The sequence below is a fragment of the Syngnathoides biaculeatus genome, chromosome 4 (assembly GCF_019802595.1).
Source record: "Syngnathoides biaculeatus isolate LvHL_M chromosome 4, ASM1980259v1, whole genome shotgun sequence".
Classification (NCBI taxonomy): Eukaryota; Metazoa; Chordata; class Actinopteri; order Syngnathiformes; family Syngnathidae; genus Syngnathoides; species Syngnathoides biaculeatus.
The window spans coordinates 3042940-3064658 of record NC_084643.1 but is presented as its reverse complement, the minus strand read 5'-3'; the positions used below and the strand labels follow the sequence as shown (position 1 = coordinate 3064658).

The following is a 21719-nucleotide window of genomic DNA, read 5'->3' as shown; positions in this document are numbered from 1 at the left end:
AACAACTAAAATTCTTTTCTTTATTGCAAAACTCAATCTTATTAAAAACACATGGACTGGTAAAAATTAACTCATCAAGTCAGTGACTTTGCTAACTTTGAGTTATTGTGGGAAAGAAAACCAACGGCGACAGGCAAAGACAAGAAGTGCCTACAAGTAATATGAAATCCGAGTATTTCTTACTAAACTAAAAATATTCAACTTGTTTTCTGGAGCAGAGTAATAAACCTGACCAAAACAGATACATAAGTAGTTTAAAGTAACAAAACAAATACTTGATTCCAGGTGAAACAGGATATGAATCCAATATGTACAGAAAACGAGGCTCCGAGTGATCTCGTGCCGCTTATCCCCATCAGTCGGAATCGCTGTCCGCGCTGTCGGCCTCTTTCACGTCTGCGCTGAACTTGTACTCCTGGTCGCAGCCCATGTACGCGTCGCTCATGAAGTACAGCGTGTAGTTGTGAACGCCCATCGCCGGTGCAATAAAGTCCAGTTTGACCTGTTTTAGGAGATGAAATGTGAGAAAAAAAACATAAAAACATCTACCGGCCAGAGTGTGACCCACTGACCTTTGCTTTCTGTTGAAGCGTCAGTCTCTTGATCGAGATGAGGCTGTTGGACTTGGGGTCTCCGATCACAACCCACCAACCCTCTTCACGATTCTGAAATTGTATTTATTAGATCAGAAAAAAATGCTGTAATACCTTTGTCATTACACTGGAACAATAATCACATTCAATACTAGCAGTATTATAAAAAAAAAAAAAAAGGCCTTTGCAAAGGTAACGCTCTGATGTCACCAAGATTGTCAGAAAACTCAGTTTCACTCAGTACACTTCTACACACGCAACCCTTCAGTTTTGCTAATTTACCGTAATTTCCGGCCTACAAGCTGCGACTTTTTTCACACGCTTTCAATCCTGCGGTGATGCGGGTAATTTGTGCACTTTTTTCTAGGGCGCACTCAAGCGGAAAAAAAAAGTAAACATGAGACCGGTGGAATATAAGTGCCGAGGAAGTGACTTTTACCGGCTATTGTGCTACTGCCATGTTTCAGTGATTTTTCCTGGTATGCTTTTTTTTTTTTTTTTTTTAATAACAGGCCCTGTTAGCGCTGCGCTAGCGTGTTGCTGCTGCGTCTCAGTGACATCTACTGGTAATTTTTATTTTAACTGGCCCTGTTAGCGTTAGCCTTAGCGTGGCATTAGCGGAAAACTCTTTCTGTGTACCGTCTTTCTTTGTAAATATCTCGTGTTTCAACGTGGGCACTTGCGGCTTTTACACAGCTGCGGTGTATGTCTGTACCCAATGGTATTTCCTTTACAAATGTACTCGGTGAGGCTTGTAACCAGCTGCGCTCGGTAGCCTGGGAATTACGGTAAAATCGTCAGGAAGGCAAAACAAATACCTGAGGGAACATCGGCGCAATGACAGGCCCGGTCACCTCCTCCTCTCGCTCCAGTTGAACCTGAACCAGAACTGTATTGCCACTGAGAATGAAGAAACAAAAAATATACCTTTAATTAAACCGCTGCAAAAATTGCTGTGATGCCAATTCATCAATCTGTAGTTCTTTTCTAAAAATCAAATGTAAAAAAAAAAAAATAATAATAATAATCCTCGATGAAGCTCAACAATAATTCTGCCGACATGGGAGGCAAACCTCTTGATGTTGTCCTTTTCGGCCACATCGTAGGACAGCTCGATGTTGGGGTAGCGGTTACAGAAGCGAGCCACGTCGGCCATCTGAGCGTCGGACAGCTGCAGCAGGGCGCTTCTGTCTTCGTCCTCCATCTCCATGATGTCGAAGATGCTCTCCACACCCTAATTCGGTCACGAGGACAAAACCGTTAGCACTGGGACCACGCGGGGGACGTGGAGGGTTCCGAAAAGGGGACGAGATGTTATCTGCCTTGTCTGTGCAGCGCTTGATGTGCTCCGAGGTGAAGAACGGGAGCTGTTTGAGGTAGGAATCCTTGGACCACATGGCCTGCGTGACCATCTGGGCCAGCTCCATAGCCGCCAGGGCCGGACTCAGCCAGCCGTTACTGGACAGCACATCCACGCAGGCCTGGATCAAGCGGACCGCCTGACGAGCACAACGTCACCGAGGACGTTAACTTGAGCCGTCCGACAACCTCGGAAGGTGATCTCGCGAGGCAAATTCTCACCTTGCTGAGGATCTCCTCCGTGTCCGACTGCAGCTCAGCACTCAGCTGCATCCTGGAGAGGTGGGCCTGGAGCAGCAGGTTGGTCTTCACGTGGGGGTCATTAAACTTGGGGTTGTTCAGTTTGTGGGGCACCTTCTGAGCCAGCTGCAGTTGACGGAATGAGACGCTTTCATTTCGTGGTTCTCGTTCACATACCTCGCAGTCCGCTCCGCACGTTTTAAGACAGAATCGTTTACCTGTCGAAGGAGCGTATCCTCGTGGTGCCTGATGGGAATGTTTTTATACTCTGCGGCGTTGGAGATGATCTCGATTAAGCCACGGATCTTTGTCTTGGCGTTGAGGGACATACTGAACAGTTCTGACAACAATAATAAAAAAATTAAGAAACATTTCAGTTGGAATCGAATAAAATGAGGTTCAACGTTTCAAATAAGCAAATGATACGTTTCCTGAGATTTGGCTAAAAAGTAAATGCAAGTGACAACTTTAATGTTAACTGTTACAGTACACCGGAATTCCCGGCCTGCAGAGCGCACACGGTTATAAGCCTCGGTACACAGAAAGAGTTTAACGCTAGCACGGCGCTACCGAGGCTTATAACCAAGTGCGCTAGCGTTAGCGTTAAACTCTTTCTGTGTACCGAGACATATAACCAGGTGTGCTAGCGTTAGCGCCACGCTACAGTTAAACTCTTTCTGTGTACCGAGGCTTATAACCAGGTGCACTAGCGTTAGCGCCGCACTAGCATTAAACTCTTTCCGTGTACCGAGGCTTATAACCAGGTGTGCTAGCGTTAGCGCCACGCTACAGTTAAACTCTTTCTGTGTACCGAGGCTTATAACCAGGTGCACTAGCGTTAGCGCCGCACTAGCATTAAACTCTTTCCATGTACCGAGGCTTATAACCAGGTGCGCTAGCGTTAGCGCCACGCTAGCGTTAAACTCTGTGTACCGAGGCTTATAACCAGGTGCGCCAGCGTTAGCGCCGTGCTAGCGTTAAACTCTTTCTGTGTACCGAGACATATAACGAGGTGTGCCAGCGTTAGCACCACGCTAGCGCTAAACTCTTTGTGTACCTAAGGCTTATAACCAGGTGTGCTAGCGTTAGCGCCACGCTAGCCTTAAACTCTGCGTACCGAGGCTTATAACCAGGTGCGCTAGCATTAGTGCCGTGCTAGCGTTAAACTCTCTACCAAGGCTTATAACCAGGTGCGTTAGCGGCGCGCTAGCGTCAAACTCTTTCTGTGTACAGAGGCTAATAACCAGATCCATTAGCGTTAGCGCCGCACTAGCGTTAAACTCTTTCTGTATACCGAGGCTTATAACCAGTTGCAGTAATGCTAACAGCGCGCTAGCGAGGCTAATAACCAGGTGCATTAGCATTAGCACCACACTAGCGTTAAACTCTGTGTACTGAGGCTTATAACCAGGTGCGCTAGCGTTAGCGCCACGCTAACATTAAACTCTCTGTGTACAGAGGCATATAACCAGGTGTGCTAGCATTAGCGCTGCACTAGCGTTAAAAGGTGTACCGAGGCTTATAACTAGGTGCGCTAGAGTTAGCGCTGCGCGAGCATTACACTCTTTCTGTGTACCGAGGCTTATACTAGGTGCGCTAACGCTAGCGCCACATCACATAAACCGCAAGGTTGAAACCGTGTGAAAAAAGTCACGGCTCGTCGGCCGGTAATTACGGGAAGTGGAATACTTGAACAAACCTCCCAATTAAACGTTTTTTTAAATAACTTAAAATGCACTGTACCAAATTCTTACATACAAGATAATTCCTACACATTTAAAAATCCAATTTGCATAATAATTTGGAAGAGAGTGAATGGCAATATCGCGGCACAAACCAATGGTGGTGTAGTTGATGTAGTAGTAGGCGGCGATCATGCCCAAGTTGAGCGGCGCCACGTCCATCTCGTCCTCAATGCTGATGCACTTGGACTGCTCCAGGTCGTGGAGCGTGTGTTCCACCAGCTCCGACAGGTGATCAGACAGGTGGCGGTGGGACATACCTGCGACAAGGTCGGCCCAGAGTCAGCGGGTGCCAGTCTGGAGTCGCTTACCGACCTGTTGTTCTCTTCAAAGCGAAGCGGACAAGTACGGACCTTGCAGATTGTAGTAGTTGGGGTTCTGGGTCATCCGACGGTACAGGAATGTCCACGTCAGGTAGTCCACTGCGTCCTGCTTGTTCTCCACCGTTTTGGTGACGATCTCAGCGTTGAAGTGATCGTGGAGACAGTGGTCCAAGTGGGACTCCACCGGCAGGGGCTCGTACAAGAACTTCTTGAAGAAATCCTAACAAAAGAGGAAAAAAATTATACTTTCAGACCGTTGTGCACAATCTTCATCAGCCTCATCTTAAAAAAAATAAAAATACCTTCTTGGAGCCTTGACACATAATTACACAGCGTCCCTCGTCGTCAAGAATGGGTCTGTTGGCTTTGCCGACCATCTGGAGAACGTCGTATATCGGATAGTCCACATAGCTGGGAAAATGACAAATGAAAAACTCTCAAGTAAAGAAAAAAGAAAATATCGTCATTTCCGGCCCATAAGCCGCAACTTTTTTCACACGCTTTCAAACCTGTGGTTTACGCAGTGGTGCGGCTAATTTGTGCATTTTTTCCAACGGCCGCAAGGGGGCACTCGAGCGGAAAAAGGTAAGAATGAGACCGGTGGAATATATGTGCCGAGGAAGTGACTTTCACCGGTCCGGCCCTCTCAGCGCTGCGCTCGGGTGTTGCTGCCGTGTTTCAGTGATTTTTACTAAGTTGTTTTTTTTTTTTTTTTTTTAAACCGGCCCTGTTAGCCCGGTGCTAGTGTTAGAGTGGCGGCACTAGCATTAGCGTCAGTGCAAGCTTTAGCATTAGCGCAGCAGTGCTCGTGTTAAACTCTTTCTTTCTTGGTAAATATCTCATGTTTCAATGTGGGTTTCACAATGAGCACTTGCAGATTTTACACCTGCGGCGTATGTACCAAGTGGTATTTCCTTTACAAATGTACTAGGTGAGGCTTATAACCAGGTGCGCGCTGTCGTCTGGGAATTACGGTATTTGGTGAAATCAATGTATTTAAAATGTCATATTTTATAATATGCCAAAAGTTTTTTTAATAGCAATGCCCCCCCAAATTGATCATTTTATCTTTACTTACGCATGTATTATGCCATTGTAGTACTGCGTGTCCATGACGATGACAAGGTGTGCAGAAATGTTGACCCCCCAGCAGAGGGAGCGAGACGACACCACCACCTGAACGGCGCCTGGATGACAAAATCAGAGTAGAGAGAGAATTTTTGTACTCTTAATTCTTCACAGTCAAATGCGGTGCCACCAAAACGCAGAGCATCAGCGGTCGTACCCGAGTTGAAGAGCTGCTCCACTATTCTCCGTTCGGTTGCAGACAGGCCCTCGTGGAGGTAGCCCACACCGTTGGCCAGGGTCTCCTTCAGGGTTGCGTCGTTTATCTTGTCCAGGAATGGAGTCAGATCTCTCTCACTGCAATGCAGGAACCTAAAGGACAGCAAACATCTACAGTTAAGCGCCCTTCATCATGGGAACACTCACACCTGATGAAAAGTAAATGCTAATCCAGAAATGTTTTTTTTTAATCGTTCTAACAGATTAAATGTGTTAAAATTACAATAACTGAACTGTACCCAAATAATCTGGACAGCATTTTAAAAAACCTTTATGCAGTTTCAACATTTCTCGTAATTTCCGCCTTATAAGCCGCAACTTTTTTCCCCATACACTTTCAACCCTGCGGTTTATGTGGTGATGCGGCTAATTTGTGTATTTTTCGAGCGGAAATGTAAGAGTGAGACCGGTGGAATATACGTGCCGAGAAAGTGACTTTTACCGGTATGTTTTTTTTTTTTTTTTTTTAACCGGCCCTGTTAGCGGCGCGCTAGCGTTAGCACAGCGCTTGCGTGCTGCTGGTATGTTACTGCCATGTTGTAGTGATTCTTACCGGTATGTTTTTTTTAAGTGGCCCTGTTAGCGCCGCGCTACCATTAGCGCCGCACTAGCGGGTTGCTGCTGTGTTACTGCCGCTTTTCTCAGTGATTTAGGTATGTTTTTTTAAACCGGCCCTGTTAGTGCTGTGCTACCGTGTTGCTACTGTGTAGCTGCCACAGCATTTATTATTGTTTTTTTTTTTTTTTCACCATTCCTGTTCATGCTACCGTGTTGTTGCTATTTAAGATAAGCTAAGGTATAAAAACAGTCTCTCTTTGTAAATATCTCGAGTTTGAATGTGGGTTTCAATCTGGGCACTCGCGGCTTTTACACGGCTGCGGCCTATGTATGTACCTAATGGTATTTCCTTTACAAATGTACTGGGTGAGGCTTATAATCAGGTGTGCACCGTAAGCTGGAAATTACTGTAATTCAGTGGTCCCCCTGCCCCCATGTGTACTAGAAGGAGCCCGCCTACCACAAGTCGTCATTTTGAGAACCATTGACATCATGGGGAAAACTTGTTAGAATTGAGTTTCAAAAAAATCCAAAATGTAGGAAAACCGTTATATAGCACATTACTCCACTGCGATGTGACCAACAGGAGGAGAGTCTGACCTCTGAGGAACCACATCGGCAGCACAGAATGTGAGGATGTCGATGGCCGTGAGGCGAGTTTGTCTGCGTGACGGGACGAACACCACTGCCGGTTTGGACGGCGAGTGCTTCATGATGGCGTGATACACCGGCTTGGCCATGGACAGGAGCCGAGTCTGAGTGTGACTCACGTTGAAGCCCTAAAACACCAGAATGCCTTCTTCAGAGGGACACGTTGACCATGCTAGACAAAGCGGAGAGACTTTTCCCACACCTGGATGTGCAGCTCCAGAGGCACGGGCCTGACGTTGGGGTGGAAATTGAACGTGGCCGTGGTGCTGCAGCCCAGCCAGTGGGCAACGTCTTTGGCGTTTGACAGAGACGAGCTGAGCGCTACGATGCGGATGGGCCGATCAATCTGAGAGGAGATGTACCTCATCCTTGAGCAGATGACCTCCAGTACAGGCTAGTGAAAAACAAAAGTTCACAGTCATGATGAATGGCCTATTAAAACATGGCACCTTTTTTTTTTTTTTTTTTTTGAGATTTTATTCCTACCCCATTTTCTCCTCCAATGAGGTGCGTCTCATCCACGATAAAGAGACTGACGTTTTGGACATTCTTCCTCTGCTTCCAGCGACGTGACAAGATGTCCCATTTGTCAGGCGTGCTGACAATAATGTCTCCTTTTCCTAACAGTTTCAGATCCGTGCTGGTTTCTCCTGTCAGCAGCACCACCTTCTTGTTCAGGAAGTCCTGGAACTTTTGGTGCCAGTCCACAAACACCTGACGAGATAAAGCTGTAAGGCTTTGCACAGTTTCAAAGAGGATTTTGAAACAATTCAAGTAGAGCTGGGCGGTTTCCCATTTTAATTGCCTTTTACCCTTCAATGATAGAAAAAGAAAATGACAACCAAAACAAGAAAACAACGTGTTCAACCTCACTCACTCCTTTACAGTCTTCCGCTGGGCTTGTCAATCACAAAACAACGTGACACTGATTCCAGTCATGTTTCTTAGCCTCTTTGAAAAATCGTCACTAAAGTACCATAATTCCCAGCCTACAAAGCACACCTGGTTATAAGCATCGGTACACAGAAAGAGTTTAACACTAGCAAGGGGCTAGTGTTAGCGCGGGGCTAGCATTAAACTCTTTCTGTGTACCGAGGCTTATAACCAGGTCCACTAACGCTAGCGCCGCGCTAACGCTGCATTACCGCATAAACCGCAGGATTGAAAGAAAGAAAAAAAGTCACGGCCAGTTGTAGGCCAGAAATGATAGTAACGATGTTTTAAGATACCGATGAAGTTGGTAACACTGGCTACGCTTTTGTAAACTAGTGTCTCTTCATAGCCAGACAGATACTGTCAGCATAGGTGCACTTTGAATTACAAAACCACCAACAAAAATTAAATATTCTTCTTTTCCTCTCAGCTTGTCCCGTTAGGGGGTCGCCACACCGTGCCATCTTTTTCCATCTAAGCCTATCTCGTGCAATCCTCCTCTCTAACACCCACTGCCCTCTTGTCCTCCCTCACAACATCCATCAACCTTTTCTTTGGTCTTCCTCTCACTCTTTTACCTGGCAGCTCCATCCTCTGCACACTTCTACCAATATACTCACTCTCTCGCCTCAATAAAATGCGTTCGTCCAACCTTATCTTGGAGTGACATCATACCTGCTCTGCAAGCGCCTCCATGGGGGTGATGTAGACACAGCGACCTTCTGCGTTGTGAAGCAGCATCCTCAGAATGGCAAACTCGGCACAGATGGTCTTTCCGCTGCCAGTGGGTGCTCCCACAAAAACATTATCATCACTGTTGTACACAGCATTGAACACTGGAGGGACACAGAATGAAGTTAACATTCAAAACAAAAATGCTTAACCTTGCCTCAATATAGTACTATAATTTCCGGCCTACAAGCCGCAACTTTTTCCGCACGCTTTCAACCCTGCGGTTTATGCGGTGATGGGACTAATTTGTGCATGTTTTCTAACGGCCACAAGGAGGCACTTGAGCGGAAAAGGTAAGAATGCGATTGATGGAATATATGTGCCGAGGAAGTGACTTTTTCCGGCCCTGTTAGTGCTGTGCTAGCGTGTTGCTTGTGTGTCTCAGTGATATTTACTGGTAAGTTTTTAAATTATGGTACATTCAATTTTCCCCTGGATATTGTACCTTGCGTTTGAATTGGGTTAAAGAAGGGGAACTTGTTCTGGTAGAGGGCCTCGAAGGCAGAGTTCCTGAGAGCAGTGACGGGAAGGGGCTGCAGGTCCAGCAACTCCGTGGGTGGTGGATACTTCTCGGGGAGGATAAGGTGACGGAACGACACCGGAAGCTGCGTCTCACACGCTGAAACAATACGCAATACAGCAATTAAAGAGGTCACTAGAAAGGCTTACCAACGCAGAGGAGCCTGAATAAGTCACACGCTTTCACTTACAGAGCCAACGGTCAGATACCACACGAATGAAGTACTGTGGGGGCAGAGGCTCAAACACAGGGACAAAGAACGTCACAAGGTGCTCATCCTGGGCGTACTTTGCTTTGAGCAGGAAGTACTCATGGTGGAGGATGACCTCACTGTCCACATCCTCGACCAGGATCCAGAAAGCCTCTGAAGAACCATGAATCTAAAAAAATTGGCCACGGAAACGTATCAGACAAGTGTACAGCGCTGTGCATTAGTAGCTGCTATTGGCATCTAATTAGTAACCTTATCATCCCACTGGAAGTCAGGAGTGATGGTGAGCTCCACTTTGAGTGTGGAGCGAGTGATGGGCTGTAGATGCACCGCTAGGTCCAGTTTGGGGAATTGGTGGACATATTTGTGGATGGTCTTTCCCATTTTGGGCATTCGAATCAGCTCTCCTGAAACATGAAAAAAAAAAAACACAGGTTACTATGATTAAGTAAATATAATTTCCTGTGTGCAAGGAGGGAAACCCACCAATCTCGTTGTGGTTGAGGTCGTAGAGACGCTCAAAAGGAAAGTTTTTCTTCTCAATCTTCTTGATTACTTCTTCTGGCAACTTCTTAAACTGTCGCAATGGAGACATTGACTGCCACCTGAGAGAAATCCCAACACAAATTAGGACCTTGCCTTTGCAAATCATTACCCCCAAAAATAGAAAGAAATAAAAATATCATTTCAAATTTGACAGACTTACATTCTCTTGTCAATCATCTTGCACAGATTCATGGTTTTGTCTGAGAGTTGAGCCCACCCTCTGTTCAGAACAACTTCAAATATAGCTCGCATCAGCCTTCCGGCACTCTGCAAGAGAATGCGAACAGAACGGCGCCGCTTGCATGATTTCACATTTCTTCAGACAAAGACTGTCAGGGTACATTATGCACTTTATATACAGGGAGTTCTAGGTCTACGACTGAGATCCGTTCCCACGGTAGCGACTTAACTCGAATTTCGACTTAAGTCTGATTCCACCATTAAAGTCGTAATTTACATCAAAATACTTTGTCTAAAAAACAAATACATTGAAATAAACATGATGTACTTAGCATTACTACTGGGAGATGGATGGAGAAGAAGAGGGGTAGGCTGGGTTATTGCGAAGGAACCTGGTCCTCAATCCTCTCCATCCCAACAAGTATCAAAGAACCTTGTTTTGTGTTCATTGTTTCCGACATCGGAACAGAACCCTTCACATGCGTTAAAATACAGGCTTTGTCTTTAGCAATCGTCACCAAGGTCGATTGAAATAAACCTTGGTGGTGTTGGTGCCTCTTCTTTCTTCAATATCTTTATGATCTTGAGCTTTGTTTCCATGGTAATTAATTTTCTTTTGGCTGCAGAAGCATTGCTAAAAGACACAGCTTTCTTCTTTGGGGCAATAATGTCTAAAAAGGAGGGCAAAAAAATCCAAAGATTTTCCCGGAGCACAAACTTGGACAAGCATTAGCCAGACAAAATGGCGGACGGGGGACGGGCGTTGTAAAGTCGAAACGTCTTGGGCCGAGACCGTCTTAACCCTGTATTTCTACACAGTGGCCGTCGGATCATTATTGTGTACCTCTATCAAAGTCTGGTTTGTGGCTGCCACAAAAAAGGACAAATTCCGACTGCATCGGACAACAAAAACTGCTGAATGAATTGTTGGCACCGCCCCACCCACCCTCAAGAATTTGCACGTCACCCCGAACCAGGACAAGGGCGGGCAGGATCCTACCGGATAAATGATGGAATACTACACAACAATTACACACCTGTGTCACGTACACCATGTCTGCCATGAGGGCAAAGCCTTCCAGTTTTAGCTGCGAGATGAACGCCTGAAGGAGCACATTAATCTGTGAAAAGACAAAAAAAAAAAAAAAAAACATTGCCAAGTTATAAAAAAAAGAAAAAAAGGTGGGATGCAGTCTGCCTATTGGCCAATCAAGCCATGACTGGATTTTATATTATAACTTTGATCGCTACCTTGGCACTTGGCTCCTCAATGCTTTCCTTCACTGGAATCGGAACTCTCTCCAACAGCTTCTGAAGTTCCAACTTCTCCTCCTAAAATGAAATCCACAGTACCGTGCATGCTATTTTGTTGTTGCCAGACAAAACTGACCACTGGTCTGGAGTCCAGCGTACCTCTCTCACTGCGATGTTCTTGAACTCGGAAGAAAGCGAAAAAACACGGAAGAGTTCGATCTCACTCAGGGTCGGCTTGAGCAGCTGGTTGTAAGTTTGAACTGAGTCATGTGTGATGTAGAAGTGACTGGCGATGCGGCCCAGGTCAGTCACCTTGAAAAAGATAAAAGAGACTAACTCAAAATTGGCCAATTATGGAAAAAAAAAAAGGGGTCATGAAAACACACTGCGGTGCATACCTGGAAACTTCCAGTCCTTTTGTCGTATTTGACGAGGCTGTTCTTGTCTAGCACGTTGGCGGCCGTGTGGACCAGGTCAGTCCGGCGGCGCTCCAGGAGGGGGTCAGTAGAGCGATCGTCGTGGGAGACCCCGTACAGCGTTGGGTTGCGAAGCATACGCACGTAAAGGTAGGTGTAACCCAGCCAGTTCACCGCATCCTAAAACACAAGAAGCCAAAAATGTTTAAAAGCTTCAATGATTGTGCAAAACACTAATTTAAGCAACTTACCTTCACATTCTGAACATTCCCCAGCACGATCTCCGCATTGAGCATGTCAGGAAGCTTGCCCACCATCTGGCTCTCGATGGGCAGCTGCTGGTTGAGCAGCGACAGGTAATACTGCAGCTCTCCGTGGGACGTGATCAGGATTCCTTCTCCCTTGGTGTCATACTGAGGACGCCCGGCTCGGCCAAGCATCTGAAATGGAGTATGTTCATGAAAATCATATGCCCGTCAGGGCAGACTCACAGTGGAGTAAATCATGATTTGATCCCTCACTAATTTTCAAAGTTGCCCCACTTATAAAGACATGAACAGTGTAAAGGAAAATCTAGAAAATCCCATGAAAGAAAAGATTCAAATTATTTTGCAATTCATTGAGGGAAATAAGCATTTGACTCCCTATCAAAACATGACTTGGTAGAGAACCCCTTGATGCCAGTCTAGGGGTAAAACATTTAAGTTGATCACCAGGGTGGCACACATCTCAGGAGGAATTTTGGACCCCTCCTCACCAAATCCTTAAAGTTTTGAGCCTGGGCCTTGGCAACGCCAAGCTTCAGCAAGCTCCACAGATTTTCTATTGGTTTTAGGTCTAGAGACTGGTGAGGCCACTCCATGACCTTAATGTGCTTCTTCTTAGGTACGCTTTAATTTCCTTGGTTGTGTGCTTTGCGTCATTGTTCTGCTGGATGGTCCACCTACAACCCATTTTAACTCTTCTGGCTCAGAGAAAAGCCCAGAAACCCAGGGTTTCACACTCCAAGACGGGATCCATATTTCCCTCGATGCAGTGAAGTTGACCGCTTATATCTTTGTCAGGGGGTGAACTTACAAAATCACTGAGGGATCAAATCATGTACTTCTTTCCACACCCTCGACACTGACCTGCAAAATGTCCAGGGCACCGAGCTCAGTCCATCTGCCTTTCTCAGGGCTGTACACCTGCGTACCCTTGATGATGACAGTGTGCGCTGGCAGGTTGACACCCCAAGCCAAAGTTGCCGTGGACACCAGGACCTGAATGTGCCGATCAGCAAACAGATCTTCCACCAGTGTACGGTCCACTCTGGTCATTCCAGCATGGTGGATTGCAAAGCCGTAAGGTAGCAAGTCCTTCAGTTCAAGGTTCTATAAAAGAGCAATTTCAGTGGAAGGCCATTGGAATTATGCACAAGTGCAAAGGAATAGTCAATAGCCGCTCAATTAATTTTCTATTGCTATTATGCTATTATTATTATTATGCTATTTTCTATGCTATTATGCTATTTTCTTTGTCCCGTTACCTTGCATTGTTCTGCTTCAGTGCGCAAAACTTCAGTGGAGGCTGAGCCCTCTCGGAGGAAAAGACCCAGCGTGTCCTTTTCTAAACACATGTCTCGAATGGCCCTGGCTGTCTTTCCCGTCTCTTTCCTGGAGTGAACAAATACGAGTACCTGGAAGAAACAAACACAAGCAAGTCAGCCTCCTAATTTTGATTGAGCTCACTGGACAGTAAACCCCCAGAATTCAGGACAGGACCTTGCCGCGAAAAGCAAAAAAAACACGAGCAACTGTCCTAAAAATGCCGATGAACTACCATAATTTACGGCCTACGGAGCACACCTGATTATAAGCCTCACCCAGGCCATTTGCAAAGGAAATACCACTTGGTACATCCTGTACATAAGCTGCACCTGTGTAAAAGCCGCAAGTGCCCACATGGAAACCCACATTCAAACAAGATATTTACAAAGAAAGATGGTACACAGAAATAGTTTTCAAAGTTTTAATACCTTAGCTTAAGATTGCACGAACAGGGCTGGTTAAAAAAAAAAAAAAAAAAAAAAAAAAGTAACACAGGAGCAACACGCTAGAACAGTGCTAACAGGGCCGGTTAAAAAAAACAAACCAAAAAAACATACCAGTAAAAATCATTGAGACTCGGCAGTAACACACCAGCAACACGCTAGCACAGTGCTAACAAGGCCGATATATTAAAAAACAAAAACAAACAAAAAAAAAAAAAACGCTAAACGGGGCATATATTCCACTGGTCTCACCTCTTACCGTTTCCACTCGAGTGCCCCCTTGCGGTCGTTAGAAAAAGTGCACAAATTAACCGTATCATCGCATAAGCTGCAGCGTTGAAAGCGTGTGAAACAAGTCACGGTTTATAGGCCGGATATTACGGTAACTGGATAGATTAACTCTTTAAATCGTCACATACCTAAAACAACCTTCCTAATAGTGCAGTATAATTTCAAACTCATATGATAGTATTACCCTAAAAAAAGGGGGCTAATAGGGCTATTTTTTTAAACTATGCCTGCAAGGTACAAATAGGAATGGTGGGGGTTCACTGTAGCTAATACCGTTTATTTTCAGATAGGAGCATGTGGAAATATTAGTTACAATCATCAGAGGGCTCAAATACAGAGTAATAAACGACATACCTGGTTCTTCCCAGCATGCTCCATTATCTTTTCGTAGACGATTTCATTCATGATCTGGAAACGTTTAATAGCCTTCTTCTCTGTGATGCCAACATAAGTCTGCTCCAAGGGAACTGGTCGGAAACTGGACAGAGAATGGGACAGGTGTCACTATTCACACCACGGGATGTATTTGATCATCTCACTAAAAGAGTCCGAGCTAAACATTTAACGTTTACACAGAATACCTGTTGTCAAAGTAGAAGAGTCCCTTGGCTGGATCAACACGCAGGCAGGTGGCAACGTCCTCGTAGTTGGGGAGCGTGGCGCTGAGACCGAGCAGGCGCACATCTTCCTGAGTTAGCTCCACGTTGCGGATGGTCCTTGCCACAAGAGACTCCAACACGGGCCCACGGTCGTCATGCAGCAGGTGGATTTCATCCTGCGCAAGCATACACATTTATCACTTCAAACCAGGTACACTTTCTGTAACGGAGTCTCAAAAAAAGGAAACACTTCACTTACAATGACGATAAGGCGCACTAGTTGGGTGTAGGTACGGTCACCACCTTTGCGAGTAATAATGTCCCATTTTTCGGGGGTGCAGACAATAATTTGAGTGGCATTAATCTCTTCTTTGCACAGTTGGTGGTCTCCTGTGAGCTCAGACACTGTGATTCCATAGCTTGCCAACCTCTGGACAAGTACATGGTAAAAATAATAAAAAAAAAAGCAGGGGGGTGAATACAATACATGGCATTTCATCACGAATGGCATTAAATAACTCTTTTTATAACTCTATACAGTGGTACCTCGTTTTTGAACGTCTCTATTTTTGTACAAAATCGGTTTTCGAACGAAAATTTTGTTGCTGAATGTTGCAGAGCACTGCAAATTTTCAATGACGTTGTTATGAGCCACTTCAGGAAGGTGTTCAAAAGACGGCAGAAACAGTCTACATTAGATTCTTTTTTTTTTTTTTAAACGGGTGAGTCACCCCCACCGAAGACATGTGAAACAGTTGTTTTGCATTGTTTTTTTCTTTTGTTCCATTAACCCTACCTCTAGTCGCACGTGAATTTTTTTGTACGTTACATACATTCTGTGCAGATAAAAAACAATGTCTGTTTTTCCCCCCTCATTATTGCTTGTTCAGTTATTCTGCACTTTTGTTGATAAAGTTTTACAAGGCTGGGGGCCGAGTCGCTACAGATACGGCAATGCACTCCCAGCCTAGCATACATTCTACTACTAAAGCATACATTTTAAGCAAAAAATAAATATATTTACTAAATGATTTAAGTATATAAAGCATTTAAACTATACATGTATTTCTACTCTGCATGTTTATTGTCAGGAAACGCTAAAAAAAAAAAACATTTTTTAGGTTTGGAACGCATTAATTTATTTTCCATTCTTTGTAATGGGAAAACACCCTTCGGTTTTCGAACGTTTCACTTTTCAACCAGCCTTCTGGAGCGGATTGTGGTCGAGAACCGAGGCACCACTGTATTAGAAGCCGGTGACACTTGCCTTACTAAAGCTGCCCACCATCTCCTGTACCAGAGAGCGCATGGGGGCAATGTAGATTATTTTGAAGTCATCCACATTTATGGTCCCATCCATGTTTATGTGCTTTCCTATTTCTCTAAGCATTGCCATCAAAGCAACGTTTGTCTTACCAGCTCCCTGCACATACACATCCAAATAAATTTACAGAAAAAGCGGATGTGACCCAAAAAATTATGAAAAATCTCTGGTGTGACACAGCCAATGGATCCGCACTAAATCAACCTACCGTTGGCGCGCACACAAGCAGGTTTTCATCAGTCTCCATGGCGGTTTTAAACAGTTTGCTCTGTATACGGTTTAAAGTTTTGAAACCTTCAAAGCCAGCCTGGGCATACTTGGGCAACTTCTCGATGGAAACAAGCACCTAATGGTATAATAATAAAAAAAAAAGGAAATGAGGAAAACAAACAGCCACCGTTGCAACGCTTCTCATGTGTAATTACTACACTAATCCGGAGAAGGTTAATAAAAAAAAAAAAAAAAAAAAAAAAACCTCATTGTCAGCAAAGGGCTTGGGTTTGAGGGCAGGAACGTGCACTTCTTCATAACCTTTCCTTTGTTTTCGGAAAGAACCATCTGGCAGCTGGCACCGCTTGTTGGCCATGAAATGGCTTCCCTGGGTGAAGGTCAAGTCTTCAAGGTCCAGCAGTTGTCGGGGAGCAACCGCCTGGTGGACAAGGGTAGATATTAGAAATGACTTTGAAACTTGCAACCATACTCGGTTCAGTTGCCCTTACAAAATTTTGCTATGGTAGCTTTATCACATAGTGACAACCTGAACGTTTCACCATGGTGACACGAGATTGAGAAACTCCATCAACCCTGCAGCATATTTACCTCTCCGTGGCCTGTGTCCATTGCTTCCATGTCATCCACACGGGACTTCCTTACCCTCTCCCTGCGAGATCGTTCTTCCTAAAAAAAAATCATGAAACCCCAAACAGGAAAAGTTGTGATGTGGAAACAAAAAAAAAGTATAATTGTATGCTAATAAATGCAAAGCCATACAGCTTACCCGAATAATATCTTCTTTCTCCGTCTCCTGTAGCTGGTACAGAATCTTTGACAGTTCCTGGTCAGATTCCATCTTTCCAATGATTCGTTCCTTTTCTGCCTCACTTTGGGCACTTGCCAGCATTGTGCAATACTGAACTGTGGGGGGGGGGAAGAGCATCCAAACTAAATTTTCACTCACAACTTATGCAAACGTTTTTGTGTTTATGTCACTGAGCACCCCAATAGCTGTCGTCCTGGTTCCATGACTGAATTGCACTAAAGCAGGGGTGCCCAAAGTTTTTTTACCCCAAGATCTACTCTTCAAGCAGCCAGCTTCTCGCGGGCTACCGACAATGGTGGGGGGATGATGATTCTCCCAAACCGTTTTAAGGTTAATTTTATGTTGCCTCCTCTATTTAAAATACAGAATTGGCTTTTTGTGTGTCTGTGCGTTCATCCTGGATCAGGGTGTGCCAAGATGGAATTTTAAAACTACACACCATCTCATCCTGCACTTGCTACTTTGGCTTCGGACTAGACCTTTCCCACTCGGAAAAGAGAAAATCTCGTCCAGTGTAACCACTTTTTCATTGATTATTGACATACTCCGACAGTCATTGCATCTTAAAACAACAGCATTTGTTTTTTAACTTTCTCCATTAATATCGAAAGTAAACATAAGCAGCATGTCTAGCTCGTCTTTGCTCTACGTTGCCCAGACTGTGTTGCGAACTAAAGCAGCGGTCGTGGACGCTGTCATTATAAAACAAATTGATGGCCTACGTAAGTACTGTAACAACTTGTAATTATGAGTGCACGTATTTGGGGTGAGGGAGTGGGGGGGATGAAGGTAAGCTAGGAAAAAGAGTGTGGAGGAGCAGCAGTCATTGTTAGAGAAAGTTCCGTGTACAATTGCACAGTTTAGAGGGAACATTAGCTGACGACTTTTTTTTTTTGGGCACGCTGTCCCACGATCAACCAAGACTGCCTCGCGATCGATTCGACGCATTGAGCACCCCTGGACTAAAACAACAAACACTTACTCATGCGACGATGTTGGCGGAGGATTTTGATGAAGTCAAAGGTTTTAAAGCCAAGAAGCAGCACGAGCTGGTTTTCACAGTCTCTATCATCACTGGCAGTCTGGACACAATGGACCAAAACTCAGTTAGCAAGAGAAACAGCAACAACAACACTGACATATCAAGAAGCACAAGATGGTTAACAGACCTTGAGAATTTCCAACACCTCATCAGCTTTTTTCTGAGAGACGATAGCGTCGTCATAAAATCGACTGAGCTGTCGCTGGAGCCAAAAGGCGTCAATGTCACGAGGGTGAAGATCCTTCTTCTTCACAGTCATCACGTCGCCTGTGACGCCAAGCTGTATGGGGGTCATGAATATTTCTCAGTAAACCATTAGGCTGGCGTTAGCTCACTTATTCTCGCAGATGGTTCGCTTACATTGGCTGAAAGAGTGCAGCCCACGTCGGCTTCCTCTCCTTCACTGTCTTCATCGGAATGCTCATCACGCACTTCCCCATACTTGTCTTCATCCCCCTCCTAAGAAGCAATACACTTAATTAAAATAACATTTGGGCTGAACAGATGTTCACTAAAATCCTCTTTCAAGATAAACCTACCTCCTCATCAGATCCAAATTGGACATTAACACCATACGTTTCATCAATGTTGTCATCTAGAAGTAAATGGGATTTGTTAGAAGAAATAGTTTGTGGTTCTTTGGCAACCGGGGCTTACTGCAGTTGCTTCTTTTGAACATACCCATATTCTGTAAGTCCTTGTCACCCCCATAGTCGGTGATCTTCTTTCCCAGATTGACCAGCACATGGTAGCGTGTGTCATCGGAAGGTCCGAGAAGCTGCTCGACCTCACGCCGTCTTTCCTTATCCCGCATTTTATCATTTTTTAGCACCGCCAAGACTTCATCTGCCGCTCCACACAGAATGTCACGGGGCTATGAGGAGACGAGAATCCTGTCTGTCAATTGATTCCACAGTAATTTGACCCACATGTTAAAACGTTGCATATACAGACCTGATCCCCCAAAGCAGCATGGATGAAACTGAGTAAAACTTCATAAGTCTCTCTTGTTTCTTTGGTTTTGGGTTTGTATACAATTCCCACCATTTCATCAATGCCCTCTGACAGAAGAGTAAAACCCTTCATTTTGTTGATATCATGTCTGTCCTCATCTCTTTTCCGCCTCCTGTTTGAACAAAGAAAAAGAAGGAATGACTTGCCCGGACATTTAAACCCCTGAGGACATATCTCAAATGTATAAAAATAAATTCACTCACAGTATAAGTATTATATGATTTCTAATTACAGAAAAACAGTCTTCTGTCATATTCAAGATGAAATCAGTGAAACATATTTGGTGATTTGAGATCCCCGATGTTCTTTATATTACAAAACATTGAGAATGTGAAATAGCAGAACTAGTGACAGGAACAAAGTGTTACATGTAACAATAACAACAACCTCGGATTATTTACTCTCTTTACACAAAATGACCATCTATCGTGACAATCAAGCAACTATGACAATGTAAATAATAACTACACAATTACATTACACTCCACAATTCAAATTAGCACATTCCATTTTGACAGAAGACAATCTACGTGAATAACTGTAATGTATTTTGTCAGAAGACGTCGGGTGAAATGAAAAATGTCCTTAGAAATTAATCATGACGGTACTAACTTGTCTCGTCTCTCTTCCAGTTTTTGAGGTTTAGTCCTCTGTGCTTTGTCTCCCATCTTGGTTCCTTCCAGCTTCCCCACCAGGGACAGCACCTCTCCCGTAGGTTCATCTCTCCGTGTGCGGTCGATGAGTGAGCGATCAGCTTGCAGCACCAAGTTCGAGTTCTGGGTTTAAAACATATTCAATGTATTGAGGTCATGTAGCTAGCGAGGCTAAACGCTAACGCGCAAGATGTTCATAATACTAACATACATTCAGTCAACGTAATCTATAGCTTTTGGACCTATAAGGACACGAGAAAAAAAAAGAGAGAACACTTGGCGTGCAAAGTATTCTACAGAATCATACTCACCGCTTTGTACTCATACTGCAGGCTACGAGCAGTAACATCCGCCATGGTGCTACTTAATGTTAGCTTTCAGCGCACTTTTCAAAATAATGCGTTACGTGCTCAAATCCACCACAAGAATCGTTCCACTCTCTTCTTGTAAGTCGATGCGGGAATCATCGGCGCCGGGCTTGAACGTGGATCATGAAAATGTTGATAATATATCCAGTGCAAATCACGTAAGGTTGACGTTACATGAGCGCCGCTAACACGAGCGCCGGACACATTTTTCCATTTCCGGTGTCAAAGGTTACACAAATCGGCGCAGCGAAAAGCATTACAAAAGGTAGCGCCCTCTAGAGGTTTGACGCGCTATGCATGCATGAACTAATGCGATGGAATCAAACTTCCGGTCCATTCCGTTGTCTGTCTGCTGTAAATTTCTTTATTTTGCGTTTATAATAATAATAATAATAATAATAATAATTAATACTATCTATACCGTGCTTTGACATAATCATATATTTTAAAAACGATTATATTATTCAATTTCCATTTTCTTCATTCCAGAGAATGAGATAAGGTTTTGTTTTTTTTTAATTCTCATTAATTTTTGTTCAATGCCAGACATTTACGTCCATTTCATGAGTATTTGGTCCCATTGCCTTTGAACTGCATGACTTGGGTCACATGTTTTGGATTCTTTCCACAAACTTCTCACAATAGTTGGCAGGAGTTTTGGCCCATCCTTCCTGACAGAACTGGTGCTAAGCCAAGTTTGTGGGGCACCTTGATCGTGCATGCCTTTTCATATCTGCCCATAAATTTTTCCAAAGAATTGATATCGGGCCTTTGATGCTCCCTCCAAGACATTGACTTTGTCATTGTTATGTCAATTTGTAACGAGTTGGGCAGTCTTTGGTCATTCTCCATTTGGAAGACCCATTTGCACCCAAGGTTTAACTTCCTGGTTAATGTATTCTCTGTCCCTCATGACGTAAACCAACCCCATAAACATAATTCTGCCACCCTTGTATTTCAAAGATGTGGCGTTCTTAACCTTGGATGCTGTCCTGTTTTCTCTCCAAAAGTAACAATGCTCATTATGGCCAAACAGTGTCGTCAGACCACACAGAACATGTCTCCAAAAATTGACGGTTTTGACCTGTTTGAAATAGCAAACTGTAATTTGGCTTTTTGAGGTGTGCAGAGTGGTTCTCTGGCCCATACTGTATGTCTGTAAAAGTATTAATTTCACTGTGGATAATGACACACTCTTGTACTAACTACTGAAAAAAATATGGTTTATGGCTTGTGAAAAACCTTAATGCTGATTTTTTTTAGACACTGCATGTTCTGAGTAATTTAACCATAAAAGGTATAATCAAGCAGCACGGTGGCGCAGCTGGCCTAACACTTATGAGAACCTGGGTTCAATCCCGGCCGGCCCCGCCTGTGTGGACTTTGCATGTTCTCCCCCCGTACCTGCGTGGGTTTTCTCCAAGCACTCCGGTTTCCTCCCACATCCCAAAAACATGCAACATTGATTGGAGATTCTAAATTTCCTCGAGGTGTGATTGTGACTGCGACTGTTGTCTGTCAACCAGGTGCCCTGCGATTGGTTGGCAACCAGTGCAGGGTGTACCCCGCCTCCTGCCCGATGACAGCTGGGATAGGCTCCAGCACTCCCACAACTCTTGTGAGGATAAGCAGCTACGAAAATGGATGGATTGATGGATGGATGGATGTGTAATCAATTGAAAATATGTGAACCATTATAAAAAGACAAAAATGTGAATTAAATTAGATTATTCAATTCATTCGCAGCCGAGTGTG

The 21719-nt window shown here is 44.3% G+C and overlaps 1 protein-coding gene across 1 annotated transcript; it reads right to left on the bottom strand.

Annotated features, from left to right (window-relative positions):
* Positions 1-6: 6 nt before the first annotated feature.
* Positions 7-20197, bottom strand: snrnp200 (small nuclear ribonucleoprotein 200 (U5)). Its single transcript, XM_061817218.1, has 44 exons — positions 19908-20197; positions 19556-19719; positions 18884-19055; positions 18611-18803; positions 18469-18524; positions 18290-18388; positions 18057-18209; positions 17870-17969; positions 16846-16982; positions 16668-16745; positions 16324-16497; positions 16057-16194; positions 15792-15947; positions 14784-14954; positions 14507-14700; positions 14280-14403; positions 13131-13280; positions 12733-12975; positions 11854-12042; positions 11585-11782; positions 11346-11498; positions 11184-11264; positions 10970-11053; positions 9913-10019; positions 9693-9811; positions 9459-9613; positions 9186-9375; positions 8921-9094; positions 8419-8579; positions 7297-7524; positions 7013-7204; positions 6760-6938; positions 5543-5694; positions 5336-5444; positions 4560-4668; positions 4288-4477; positions 4030-4194; positions 2411-2532; positions 2175-2318; positions 1916-2092; positions 1667-1827; positions 1412-1493; positions 573-665; positions 7-502 (listed from the first exon to the last, which is right to left on the bottom strand). Exons 1-44 carry the CDS (start codon positions 19950-19952, stop codon positions 356-358), a joined length of 6408 nt encoding a protein of 2135 aa, XP_061673202.1. The 5' UTR covers positions 19953-20197; the 3' UTR covers positions 7-355.
* Between the last annotated feature and the right edge of the window lie 1522 nt (positions 20198-21719).